Source organism: Colletotrichum orchidophilum (genome assembly GCF_001831195.1).
Source record: "Colletotrichum orchidophilum strain IMI 309357 chromosome Unknown Scaffold_112.1, whole genome shotgun sequence".
Lineage (NCBI taxonomy): Eukaryota > Fungi > Ascomycota > Sordariomycetes > Glomerellales > Glomerellaceae > Colletotrichum > Colletotrichum orchidophilum.
Genome location: NW_019173068.1, coordinates 122,839 through 135,268, shown reverse-complemented (window position 1 = coordinate 135,268; position 12,430 = coordinate 122,839). Strand labels below are relative to the sequence as shown.

The following is a 12,430-nucleotide window of genomic DNA, read 5'->3' as shown; positions in this document are numbered from 1 at the left end:
CCCCCTTTTCCTCCCTTCCTCCCGCTCTTCGAAAGTCGGATTTCCGCGTTTCCGTCAGAATAAGATGAGCGCGCCTTGAAACCACACATCTCGGAGAATGTCAGCGGCCCAGGGTAAAAGGCACTCGCATGCTTGCGAGCGTTGCAGTTGAAAAAAATACAAATCGCAGGCCAGTCTTCTCTCGTGGTCACAATACTTGAAACAAGGAAAGGAAAAACAACCTGCTCCCCTTGAAGTCGAAAATTTGCCTTTGTTTTGACAAGATGAAAAACGCCTCATTCCCAATGCTTTCCCTGATAGTAGTAGTAGTTGTATAAGAGGCGATGGTGGGTTTCTTGAACCACCCCCAACGTCATTGCTTTGCAAAAACCAGTCTCCCCCACGCGTATTTTATGTGCGGATCCAGAAACCGGTCTCGACGCTTTTTCTTTTCTTTTCTTGGTGGTTCGGTGTTTGGCAAGTGGGCGTTTTACAGAATCGAAAAAAAGGAGTTTGGTTGTAGGTTTATATTATATGTATTTGTTATTTCGTGAAGAGTCCCTGGATCCGGATCGCCAAAGGTTTTGGGGACTCTATTCGGACTTGGCAGCCACCGCGGGCCCCTTGCCATTTGATCTCAGCAATCGGTTCTGCCTGTCGCCCTTGTACCGCGTGTCGAGGGCGCGGTCCCAAAAGATGAAGAAGGGCTGGGAGAAGTTGGTCTTGATGCCCCACGTCTGGTGGTGGATGTCGTGGTAGGCGGCGTTGTTGCTCGTAATGCGCTGAAGGGGGTCCCAGGGTAGCGAGTAGCCGCAGTGGTCGTCGACGGTCTTGACAGTGGACAGGCAGAAGAACAGCAGTCCCTGCCTCGCGCTCATGCCGGTAAGGAGAAAGCTGATGCCGGCACCGAGAGTGTCGAGGAGGAAGCCCTCGAACGGGTGGTTGTAGAGGGCGCCGTAGGCGTAGGGGACGTAGAGGCGGTGGTGTCTCGAGTGAAAGGTCGCTGGGAGATTGTGTTAGTTGCGTCTGTTTTGCCACTTTGCGCCAAACTGCTCCGGAGGCAGTCTCGGCCGAGTCGGAGCCCGGGGTTTCTGGGGGTTGGGTTGCAACTCACTGTACATCCACTTATTTACGTGCATGAGGCGATGAAGAAAGTACTGCCATGTGTCCAGGATAGAAATGGCCGCGAAGAGTTGGAACCCGGGAATGACGAGCCAGTAGATTGCCTTTGCGACGAGCAGCTCCCAGGCGGCGAAGACGGGGACGACGGCGTGTGACCCGTCGAGCTCGGTGGTGAGGAAGGGGTAGTGCCCACCGGCGAGCGCACCGGCGATGAAGGGGTGGGTGGTGGACATGTTCTTGGCGAGAGAAGCGGCGTTGAGGCCGAGCAGGCCGAGGAGGGTAGGCAGGGCGCGCTGGGCGACGCGGACGCGGGTGGCCCAGACGGCGACGTCATAGTTCTCCTTACCGGTGAACTGCTCCTCGTCAATGTATTCGAGGAAGGCGGACATGCCAGCCTGGATGAGCTGCTGGAGGAGGACGTCGCGGGCGACCTCATAGCGGGAGACGTGGTTGCGCTTCGTGATCTCCTCGGGGGTGTGCAGGCGGTACTGCGGCCAGACATCGTAAATGTCAATGACGTGGAAGAAGAGGGACAGGATCCAGTAGACGACGATGGGGAGGAAGATGCGCAGGTAGACATCGGGCAGGCCGGGGATGAGCTCGGCGTAGGGTTTGAGTGTGTATTCTGGCAGGGGTGGGAGGTCGCCGACGGTCGACGTGAAGTTTGCCGCCATCGTGGGTGGGATCGTTTCGTTTACCATGGCGGGTTCTCGGTTCGACGGTCGTTGCTTGGTCGGTTCGGATGTGGTGGGATTAGGGACTGCGTCGGTCAGAGGAGTATTGGATTGTTTGCTCGCGTGCGTCGAGAGATGATGAGTGGGAGGACCGAAGAGGAAAAAGAAAAAGAAAGTGACGGTTCGTGTGGCGGGTGAAGCGGATGGTAAGGAGCGGACGAAAGTTGGATATATGAGATGCCAATCCTTGGGGGTGTGGGTGGTGGATGGAGGAAGTCAAAGCAGAGAGCGAGGTGCAGGGCTGACACGGAGGAGAGCAGCAGCAGGCGAGTAGTAGTAGGAAGTCGGCAGACTGGTGGCGAGTTGGTTCGAGGTTTCACTAGCTTGGACTAGCATTGGCCCTTGTTCGCAATGCGCCCAACAAAGTTGCATGTATTCGCTGATGAGAGTGACCTGCCCGCCCGGGGCGTGATTGCGCTTGATATTAAGTATCCGTAGAGTACAAGCAAAAAGCCAAAAGCCCGGGCACGAATGGAGTTACTGGGTACTTGGTAGTGAGTCTGATTAGCGGCGACGTTGGGGCAATTTTTTTCTCTCTCTCTCTCTCTCCCTCTCCCTCCTGGTCTTTCGCGGGTGTTCGCCGCGCCGGGTTCCCAGGCCCAGGAATGATGCGCTTTTAACAATCTCGCTTGTGAAAAGGCGCGGGCCTCTCGCCTTTCGACCGTCTCCCGGCTTTTGCCACGGATCGAACCACAACTGTTCACTTCTCTCTCCGTGGAAACATGGGAAATCCACGGCCGCGGTATTCGGGAAGTGAATCGTCAACAACGCGTCAAACGCGACCACGCCCTCTCCTCCTCTGATCATGTTCTCTTGGCGAGGCCTGCTTTTTACGGTCGGACTTGCACGTCTGTCAGTGCCCGTCGTGCCCGTCGTCGACGGGTTTGCTCGTGTAAATTGCGGCGGGCTTTGCGGCGGGCCTCGCGGCTTGTCCATGCTGTCATACCTCTTGAACCATGTGCGGCTTGCTACGCTGCCGTGTCAGGCCACCGGGCCCTCCCCTGTCACTGCCGTAAATACGCGGACACTTCGGTAGCGTAAGTCAGGCCGTGTTACCGCAATGTGACGGAGCGTCAAGCGCTAAATGGTGCCGCTTCGGAGAGGGGGCTTAGGTAAGGCAATTTCACGAGCGTGATGCGCCCACCACGGACTCAGAACCAGCACCCCTTTTCCAGATGATCCAATAACACTGGAATGGCCCATCAATTGAGACCAAACAACAAGAGGGACGAGGGAAGAATGTGACGAGGGAAAGGTGACGGTAAATGCTGACAAAGGAGGATCAAATTCTATGTTTTGTCTCAAGGGCGGTCCTTGATCATGAATGCCATCCCACTCCAGCCCATGTGTCGGGGCTTCTCACAAAACACCAGACGGTGTTCCACGTCAATAGTGTTTATGTGACCCGGAAGAACTGTCTGATGAAAGTCTGGACTGGTCTTACCGCCCTTGAGCGTCCACAGAGCACAGTTGAGGCTATCCCGGCTTCAATTCCAGCAAGCCACGACCTGGTGGGTATCACTAAAGGCCCTTCAGCGGCAGGGGCGCTGTTCATACACGGCTTAGGTAAGACACTCAGTTCACCGTTCCAAGATCACCGCTACAATACGCCAGGCCAGCTAATTTTGGTCAAAAAAAGGATTTAAATGCCAACAACGCTGGGTGCACTTGAGATACAGCGGAGAGGAACTATCCTCACTCCAACAGTGAACATGAGGAACTCAAGGACTCAACACAAGACTGTCGTCGTAGGAAACTTTGAACCTCATCGGGTTGATCTCTCTCTTCAGGCTCGCCTGGTCCCACGTCCCGCACCTACCTACAGTGTTCTCGCCCTTCGGTCAGCCCGCCACGCTGTTAGTGCTCGGCCCCTGGTCTCTGCTCGATCCCTAACAGGAACCCGCCTGGCTTTTGCCGCCAGTCCGGGTTGGGACTAGCCCGGAAAACCCCACCAAACACAGTCCTCCCACTTGCCAAATTTGCGAACACTTTTCGCCCTTGAAAAGCGATCCCCCTCCTTTCTGATCGCTCGTCCTACTTCTCCAGACCCAGACAACGAACTTCCGTCTCGCCAACACCTTACCCCCGACCTTCCCAGACAAACCGCCACGATGATTATCTACAAGGTATGTCTCTTTTTTGCTATTGCAAAACCACATTTCCTCGAACAGCGCTCGACTTGTGCCGGGCGTACAAGCTGTTTTACCCCTCCTTCAGAAATCCCCCGCCATTTGGACGGGGGGGTTAAAAATTTAGGGGAAAAAATGTTTGTTGTTTTATGATTGGGAACATGTCGGGGCTGACCGAACGCTGCAACACAGGACATCATTACCGGAGACGAGATCATCTCGGACTCGTACGACCTCAAGGACGTCGATGGCATTGTCTTCGAGGCCGACTGCGCCATGATCACCGAGGGCGCCGTCCACGTCGGTTCGTGAACAACCAAACCCCTTCCCGCTGGGCGCTTACCCCGCGCGCCTCCAGCTATCGATTATAGAAGGCCAACATTCTGACGAGTGACATTTACGCAGACACCGGCGCCAACGCCTCCGCTGAGGAGGCTGAGGAGGGTGCTGAGGACGCCGATATCAAGGTCAACAACATTGTCCACTCTTTCCGCCTCCAGTCCACCCAGTTCGACAAGAAGAGCTTCCTCGGCTACCTCAAGGGTATGAAACCATGACCCATTCAGCAGCGATCGATGGACTGACGCGGTTTCGCACAACAGGCTACATGAAGGCTGTCAAGACTGCCCTTCAGGAGAAGAACGCCCCCGCCGAGAAGATCACTGCCTTTGAGAAGGGTGCCCAGAAGTACGTCAAGGAGTTCCTCCTTCCCAACTTCAAGGACTTTGAGTTCTACACTGGCGAATCAATGAACCCCGACGGAATGTAAGATCCCCATCTTGAACCCTTCATGTACCCGCGCAACCGACGCTAACCCGTGGACAGGGTCGTCCTCCTCAACTACCGCGAGGATGGTGTCACCCCCTACATCATTGTCTGGCAGCACGGCCTCGAGGGCATGAAGGTTTAAATCTCGACACGGAACGTACTTCCTGTTGATTTCGAGATTTTATCGGTGTTGGACCGAAATTTGACGTCTAGACACTTTGCTATAGCGTCCATCTGCTTTGGCATATATCCCTTCAAAACTCCGTAGCAAGCAAAAAATTAAAAAGTGCACCCCGGCGTCGGCCGTGTTTTATGACCATTTGAACGAAACAACTTTTTTGCTCGACGAGCTCATTCTGTATGAGAAGTAACACAATGCTTTGTCCCGAAACCCACAAGTGGTCCGGCTTCTTTCAATGCTCTACCCCCCCCGCAAGGTAGCCTGGCCAGTAACAAAACGCCACAGATGCATTGCCCGCCGCAGTTAAATTTATGTAACAACCCCGCCTTCATCGTACGTGATGTCACCTCTACAGACCTGCTCAAAACGTCGGCTTGGTTGCCAAGGGAATCGGAGGAGGCTCAGTGTCGTCGTCTGGCCCGGGTGTTTGAGGTGAAGGTGCCGCCGGGGCCGCGGCGAGCTGAGGCTTCTTCTTTGGGGGCGGTGGCGGCGGCTTCTTCTTCCCGACCGCGTTCACCAGCCCGGGCGGAGGTGACAGCGGGCTCGGGACCGGACTCGGGGCCGCGGTCTCTGGAGGAGTTTCTGTTGTGGTACCGGACTGCTTCTGCCCGACCTGGTCGGCGTAGAAGCTCTTTGCCTTTCCGGCGTAGTTTCCGGCCTTTTCAGTGATGCCGTATTTCTGGTTGAAGTTGTTGGCACTCTTGACCCCGGACGCGACCTGCTCGCCGTGCCGCTGACGAAAGTTGTTAAACGTTGACGCGGCGGACCGGGCGTCGGACATGGAGACGGACGACGGGTTCTTGTGGAAATCGGCTGCGGTGCGCAGCGCGGCCTGCTTCTGCTCCGTCGTGGTGCCTTCGGCCGGCGGCGGGCTGGACGACTTGTGGCTGGCGGCTGACTTGCCCAACTGGGCGAACCTGTTCTGCAACTCGTTCATTTGCCCCCCGCCGCCGCTGCCGGGCGGCGGTGAGAAGGCTCCGGTCCGGGGAGGTGGCGCGGGGCTGCTGGCGTTCGATCGGGCCGGTGGTTCGGGGGCCGACTTTCCGATGCCTAGTGCGGATACCGAGACGCCTGCCGCTCCTAGTCTGTTCATTGCGTTCTGGTTGAGGTATCCGCCGCTAGGTGCTGCTGGTGCGGGCGATGCAGGCCTTGCTACTGACGAAGCGGACGGTGTTCTGGGCGGCAGTCTTGGTGGTAGGCTCGGCGGCGGTGGCCGTGCGGCGGCGGCTTGACCCGGCACCGGTGTCCGTCCGTCGGCGCCATCCTTCCTTCCCGGCGGCGGAGGCAGATGGGCTGTCGAGAGACCCGTGGTATCTGTGCGCCACGGCCTGGGCGGCGGTGCTTCTTCCTCTACTCCCTCTTCCTGTTGCTGCTGCTGATATCGGTTTGAGTCGTCGTACGGCGGCGGTGGTACGCCTGGTGATGTTGCGTTGGAACGCGATGGCGGGGGCGGGGGTGCATTCGCTCCCGGGACACGCTTCGGCGGCGGTGCAAAAGTCGAAGGATCTGTAAGAGATGACAGCGGTCGGGCGACGCGCTCCTCTTTATCGCTTTCCGTTTTCCTGCCCAAGAGGCCGTTCTGCGTTGTTTCTTTGGTCAGTGAACGGGAAGACCAGACTTGCAGTGCAAAAGACCTCGGCCGGTGACATACTACTTGGCCCTTGAAAGTGGTGCCTGGCTTCTCGGGGTGCCAGCCATTCTTCATGAAATTTCCAAAATTCGACGACATTGTTGGCAGGCTGGTCGAACGAAGGAAAGGGGGAGAACGTTGCTGTTGACTCGTGCCTTGGCGTGTGGAAAGGGGAGATTTGTCGACAGGTTGTGCAATTAATGTAAAGCGCCAGTGGAGGCTCGCATTGCGTCGCCAGCGGTGGCTCTTCTGTCAGCGCTCCATCCCGGTTCCTGCGTGACGCCGGATGAGGTGCGTGGCAGTGTACCCGCCCGCTATTATCGACATCGCTAAAATTGCGGGCTGTGCATTTGGGAGGGTGCCCCTGCTGGACGCCTTGCGATTCAGGCCCTTACGCCGCCCCCTCGGTCCTTCCCGTCCTGCAAGCAAGTGCCTTGCCAAATATTGACTTTCGTCGCGTCCGTCGCGTCTTTGGAGACGGCACTTTGCCCGCCCACTCAACCACGAACCTCCCCAGACCGGCCCATCCATCGATAAAAACGATGGCGCAGCGCACGATAATTGACGTCGAACTTTTGACGGAGCATCTGGGATACGCACCGATTGTGAGTCTGCATCCGGAAGCCACCAGGCGCACCACGCGACGCCTCAGGACTAACCTAGTCCCCAGTCACTCCTGGACAGCATCATCAACAATGTCAACGCCGTAGCCGATAAGACCCTCGATCGCGTCGAGCAGGGTCTCTCGAAGGCGCCTCCGAAAGCACTCGGGTTCGAAAAAGCGCTGAAGCAGAGGAAACGCTCCGCAGACGAGGTGGTTGACGTCGAGGAGACGGCCAAGCTCGAGATCGTCGACGGCGTCCACAAGCTCGAGACGCTGCTGTGCGCGGCGATTGACAAGAACTTTGACAAGTTTGAGCTCTACGTCATGAAGAATATCCTGAGCATCCAGCAGGGCCAGCGCAACTGGATGCGCCTGGCGCACTACGACGGCCTCGACTTCAACGCTACCCACGAGGACGCGCCGACGAGGGAGAGCGTCGATGCGCTGAGAAGAAAGCTGCAGGCAAGCCAGCGGCTGAACGTGATGCTGCACTCTGAGCAGGCGAAGAATGCGGCGCTGCTGGCGAAGCTGAGAGGTGTCATTGGAGGTAAGCCCGCCGGCTCCAGGGCTTCGCTCGTCGGAGAGGTCAAGGTCGAGGGGTCGGACGACAGGGCGCCGTTCCAGTTCCTTCAGGACAAGGGCGACTTGGCGGACGGGGATTTCAAGGCGCCCATCACAACTACGACGGCCTTCAACATGTCTCAGCTCCAGGCGCTGCGCGCGTTGTCGACGTCGCTGCGCAATATCATGCCCGATCTCAAGGACCCGTCCACCACCGAAGACGGACCGGAGAAACACAAGAGCTGGAGACGAGAGAGAATGGAGTATGTCGAGGGTGCGACGCGGAAGCACTTGGAACATGTGCGTGGTCTGGAGCTCGGCAAGGACAGCGATGTGCGCGACGGCGAGTGGCAGGGCGAGGGTAGGAAGTTTGCCATGGGCGAGGTCGAGGGGCTGGAGCAAGTGGTTGCTGCGCTCGGGGGAGGTTCTGAGGAACCTACCGAGCAAACTGATCCCAACGCCATGGATGAGTCATGAAACGGGTCCACCAATCTCAACTTCCATCGAGAAGAGGATTGAAAAGAGTTCAAAATCCGCCGCCGACAGCGCATGCCGCGAGGTATTGACACGGCAGCATCACGCCCGACTGCTTCGTCACTATCCTTAGCTGAGGTGCGCTAGGCATCCCTTGCTGTCCCCAATCGACCTATGGTCTGTAGGGAAGATGGCTGCCTTATCCACGCCACCCGCTACTCGTTTGCAGGAGGCCGACGCGGTGTTGCTAAAACTCGCAGTTCCGCCAAGTCAAGCACCAAGAGATATACGGTAATCAAGAGCCAATCGACGCCGGGCGTCGACCGGGTAACTCACATGGACCGAGGTCACGAGTGTCTTGCCGATGCGAGCCAGGCACGAGCAGCCAACAGACGGCTCGATATTGCAAAACTCTCTGTAATAGTCTAGATCACTTCAGAGGCCACCTCTCTACTTGAGAGGAATCGCAAAGGTCACAGAGGGATGTGGGCAGAGACACACATCTTGAGTTGGTGGACCCTGTGCAGACAGAACGAGACATTATTCAATCGAACAGGATTGCGAGGATGAAGGAAGAGAAGAGAAACGTCAGACTCTGGACCGTTGAAACCTGAATACACCAAAAGTTTCCCTTTTCCACCTGTGGTTAGCAAGAATTCAGCGTTTTACCTCAAGACCAAGGGTCCTTGCGTCCATGGGGCTTGGTCAAGGAAGAAGGCGCACGTGAATGAGTCGCAGACGTTGGCCCGGACCCTCAGCCACATTTTACCAAGTCAACTGGAGAGACTAGAACTGCTGAGCTCTCCGTGGACCATGGAGACACTTGTAGACTTCCAGATACACGACTTGCTGGCACCGGGCGATTGGCGGAGCTGCGTTCGATCACTATTATTGGGCACGAGCAGAAGCTTCGGCGTGAATCTGACTACCTCGGCTGGGACTCCGCGAGCTTCGAAGCGAGGTGACCATGTTAGTCGTCACCAAGAGGTGATAGCCAGATGTGTTGGAGTTAGACCAACAGAACGAGGGAATGACGAATGTTCCAAGACGTCCTGAAGTCACAGATGCTACCAACAATGCTCTCTCCCTGGGAAAGTAGTTTGTTGTTGGAGGTCCTCAAGGCGATCTGCATCCTCCGGAATGGAAGAGTAGTCTGGAATGGCGACGAGACACTGCACGGTAGCGAAGGCGGGAGGCCACAGGTAGTCTACACAATTCAAAAGAGGGATAAACCCCTTTTCATTTATATCGTTAGTGAGGACAGAAGCTCAAGCCCGTCACCGATGAGCAGCCCTTTGCCTAGGATCTATGAACTAATTTAGAACCTGAAACTTGCGCAAGGAAAGGAGCAGCTCGGCAAGTCAAAAAGGGGGGACTTGATATTTGGCGATGCTCTCAAATCGCACGGGAACTCGATGGTTCTCATTGTAGCTGTCGGATAGCACCATAACCCAACCTCTTCTTGGGAAATGCAGTCCACAAATGCAACGATAGAGACCAGCCCGGGACTGACATGCTATAAATCAAATATTAAATCGGCATGATGGAATCCATGCCGATTGTGACGATGTTCAAGGTAACTTGCCGCCCTGTGGTTCGGGACCCACCTCCGGGCCGGAACGGTCGGCTTCGAGGCGCTCCGCCGGGCCGGAGTTCTCGGCGTAGAGCACTTTACCCAGAAGCGTCCAACATGAGCAGTATCCCACGCGTCATAGGTATAGATTTTAACAACCGATTAATTTTGGATGTTTCATTAGAGGATGAGTGAAAATAGCATGGCGCGTGAGATCCAAGGCTGGGTGGCAGAGTACAGAAAGCTAGGCACTGTAGTGTCTGCATCCGCCTCCGGATCGTGGAGTTCACGACGGCATTGATTCAATGGTGACAGAAATTGTCCCACCACCAAAATGCTCCGATTTACCTGCGTGACACAAGTCGCAACAGCTACCTTTTCCGTTGTTTTTACCCCGTGATGATTGTAACACAATAATGCGCTTGTCTTCCGCATCATCCTTGTTGCGTCCCCTTGGCGTTTGCTCTTCTTGTGTTATCAGATTAACAGGCCATCCACGTCTATCAAATCAACTCTCGGCTACCCTCGCAAGCCAAGACAACAAGGTCCTGCCGAATCGTCTTCGCACCTACTCTTCTGGGTGTAGCTTCATATCCCCGCGTACGACCTCGCCATTGACTTTGCTTGGCCTTCTTCAGCACTGTAAAGGCAACGGCCTACAGGATTGTGTGAAATGCTACGCTGGCTCGCGAAACGTCAAGACTCGAGAGCGTCATACAGCCATCTCAGTCTTGGCTTGCATGGTCACCAACCGTCAACCCCTCACTTTGTGCCCTTTAGATCCGTCGGGCCTAGATGAGGATTTGCAGGACTCACAAGGAGAGGGGATGCGGCGGAAAACCCGCGTAGAGATCGCCGGTTCAGCGCGTATAAAACTGCTCTGGACCGGCAGCTCGTGTACTTGGTCGAATGGCGGACGGTAAACAGCGAACTATAGCCGTGTTCAACTCGAGAAGCCACAATGAAGCTCACTGCTGCGCTCGCGCTGGTCTCTCCGATTGTCGCCGTCTCTGCTGCCCGATTCGGAGCCGGTAGGACCACGGCGCGGGATGACAGGGTCAGCTACGATGGCTACCAGGTCCACCGCGTATCAACGGCCAACGCGCCACGCCAACTCTCCCGCCTGAGCTCGTTTCCGTCCATCGACCTGAAGGGCTTCGTTGAAGTTGCGATTCCACCCAGTGAGGTTGAAAAATTCAAGTCTCTGGGATTGGACGCGCAGCTTCTAGACGAGGATCTCGGCAGGGCGATCCAGGCTGAGTCGAAGGCCGAGAAGAAGCCCGTTTTAACCAAGAGGGGCGAGCTGCCGGACCTGAGCTGGTTCGACTCATACCACTCGTACGACGACCATGTCCAGTACTGGAGAGACATCCACGCTGCTTTCCCTGAGAACTCGGAGTGGCTGGACGTTGGTGCCTCCTATGAGGGTCGCAGCATCTTTGGGTTGCGGCTTTGGGGCGGCAAAGACGCCAGCACCAAGCCCATTGTCCTCTGGCATGGCACTGTTCATGCCAGGGAGTGGATTACCACGATGGTAAAGTAACTATTCGGACGTTCCTGCCAGCAGGTTGCTAATGTTGTGCGCAGACTGTCGAGTACTTGACATACCAACTCATCGACGGCTACAAGTCTGGGGACCAAAACGTCACAGCCTTCTTCGACGCGTACGACTTTTACATTGTGCCCTTTCACAATCCTGACGGTAAGTCACAGTCCGTTGACAACAGCATAACCCAAGTACTCAAAAATCTGCCAGGCTTCGTGTACAGCCAGACCACAAACCGCCTCTGGCGGAAGAACCGCCAGCCGCGCTCCAACACGATCTGCATCGGCACCGACGGCAACCGCAACTGGGACTTCCAATGGGACTACCCCCTCGAAGACGGCAGCGTCTCCGCCAACCCGTGCGGCGAGACCTTTCGCGGCATCGCCCCCGGCGACACGCCCGAAAACGTCGTCCTCTCGGCCCTCTCCCGCGAGCTGGCCGCCTCTGCCGGTGGTGTCCGTCTCTTCATCGACTGGCACAGCTACTCGCAGCTCATCCTGCTCCCCTGGGGCTTCTCCTGCGAGCCCGACGTGCTGCCCAAGAACCTCCAGGCGCAGCGCGACGTCGGCGCAGGGTATGCAGCGACGATTGCGGCGACGAGCGGTGAGGAGTACGAGGTCGGCCCGTCGTGTGAGATTCTGTACTACTCGACGGGATCTGCGAGGGACTTCCACCATGGCGCTTTGAACGCGACGTACTCGTGGAGTGTCGAGCTGAGACCCAAGAGCGGCGGGACCGGGGGCTCCGGGTTCATCTTGCCACCAGAGTTTATTCTACCAACGGCCGAGGAGCACTGGGAGGGGATCAAGTACGTGCTGGGTGCTGTTGGCAAGTAGCATGCATCTATCGTGCACGGAACACTGTTGGCTATACGGTGTACGTTCCCAATGGAAATTAGAATGATTCTTGGATGATGTTGAAGCCTGCAAGGCATCCCAGACGACGGTTGACTGCCATGTACGTCCCTTTAGACAGCTCGTCGGAAGTCTTGCTTTGGCCCGTGTCTCGAGCGAGTAGACCATGTCACTGCCTCGGATTGGGCCTGTCTTTTTCACGCGGATCACGCGGACTGTACTCTTTTGAGCTACAGAAGAGCGAGACCATCTACACGACGTATGCCTCCATCTGC

At 56.5% G+C, this 12,430-nt stretch overlaps 5 protein-coding genes across 5 annotated transcripts; 3 read left to right on the top strand and 2 right to left on the bottom strand.

Moving 5' to 3' along the window:
* Nucleotides 1–572: 572 nt before the first annotated feature.
* On the bottom strand, nucleotides 573–1,802 carry CORC01_10936 (fatty acid hydroxylase superfamily protein; the record flags this gene model as incomplete). Its single annotated transcript, XM_022622563.1, has 2 exons — nucleotides 573–982; nucleotides 1,094–1,802. The coding sequence occupies 2 exons, from the start codon at nucleotides 1,800–1,802 to the stop codon at nucleotides 573–575; spliced, it is 1,119 nt and encodes a 372-aa protein (XP_022470974.1).
* Nucleotides 1,803–3,796: 1,994 nt separating this feature from the next.
* Nucleotides 3,797–4,874, top strand: CORC01_10935 (translationally-controlled tumor protein; the record flags this gene model as incomplete). The annotated part of the gene is made up of 5 exons (XM_022622562.1): nucleotides 3,797–3,961; nucleotides 4,157–4,268; nucleotides 4,370–4,507; nucleotides 4,567–4,729; nucleotides 4,790–4,874. Coding segments are annotated over 5 exons (663 nt in total), but the record flags the coding sequence as incomplete, so codon positions are not given.
* Nucleotides 4,875–5,274: 400 nt separating this feature from the next.
* CORC01_10934 (uncharacterized protein) lies at nucleotides 5,275–6,642 on the bottom strand (the record flags this gene model as incomplete). Its single annotated transcript, XM_022622561.1, has 2 exons — nucleotides 5,275–6,492; nucleotides 6,565–6,642. 2 exons carry the CDS (start codon nucleotides 6,640–6,642, stop codon nucleotides 5,275–5,277), a joined length of 1,296 nt encoding a protein of 431 aa, XP_022470972.1.
* A 443-nt stretch (nucleotides 6,643–7,085) lies between these two features.
* Nucleotides 7,086–8,185, top strand: CORC01_10933 (uncharacterized protein; the record flags this gene model as incomplete). The annotated part of the gene is made up of 2 exons (XM_022622560.1): nucleotides 7,086–7,148; nucleotides 7,214–8,185. The coding sequence occupies 2 exons, from the start codon at nucleotides 7,086–7,088 to the stop codon at nucleotides 8,183–8,185; spliced, it is 1,035 nt and encodes a 344-aa protein (XP_022470971.1).
* Nucleotides 8,186–10,716: 2,531 nt separating this feature from the next.
* Nucleotides 10,717–12,137, top strand: CORC01_10932 (zinc carboxypeptidase; the record flags this gene model as incomplete). The annotated part of the gene is made up of 3 exons (XM_022622559.1): nucleotides 10,717–11,289; nucleotides 11,343–11,457; nucleotides 11,512–12,137. 3 exons carry the CDS (start codon nucleotides 10,717–10,719, stop codon nucleotides 12,135–12,137), a joined length of 1,314 nt encoding a protein of 437 aa, XP_022470970.1.
* Nucleotides 12,138–12,430: the final 293 nt, after the last annotated feature.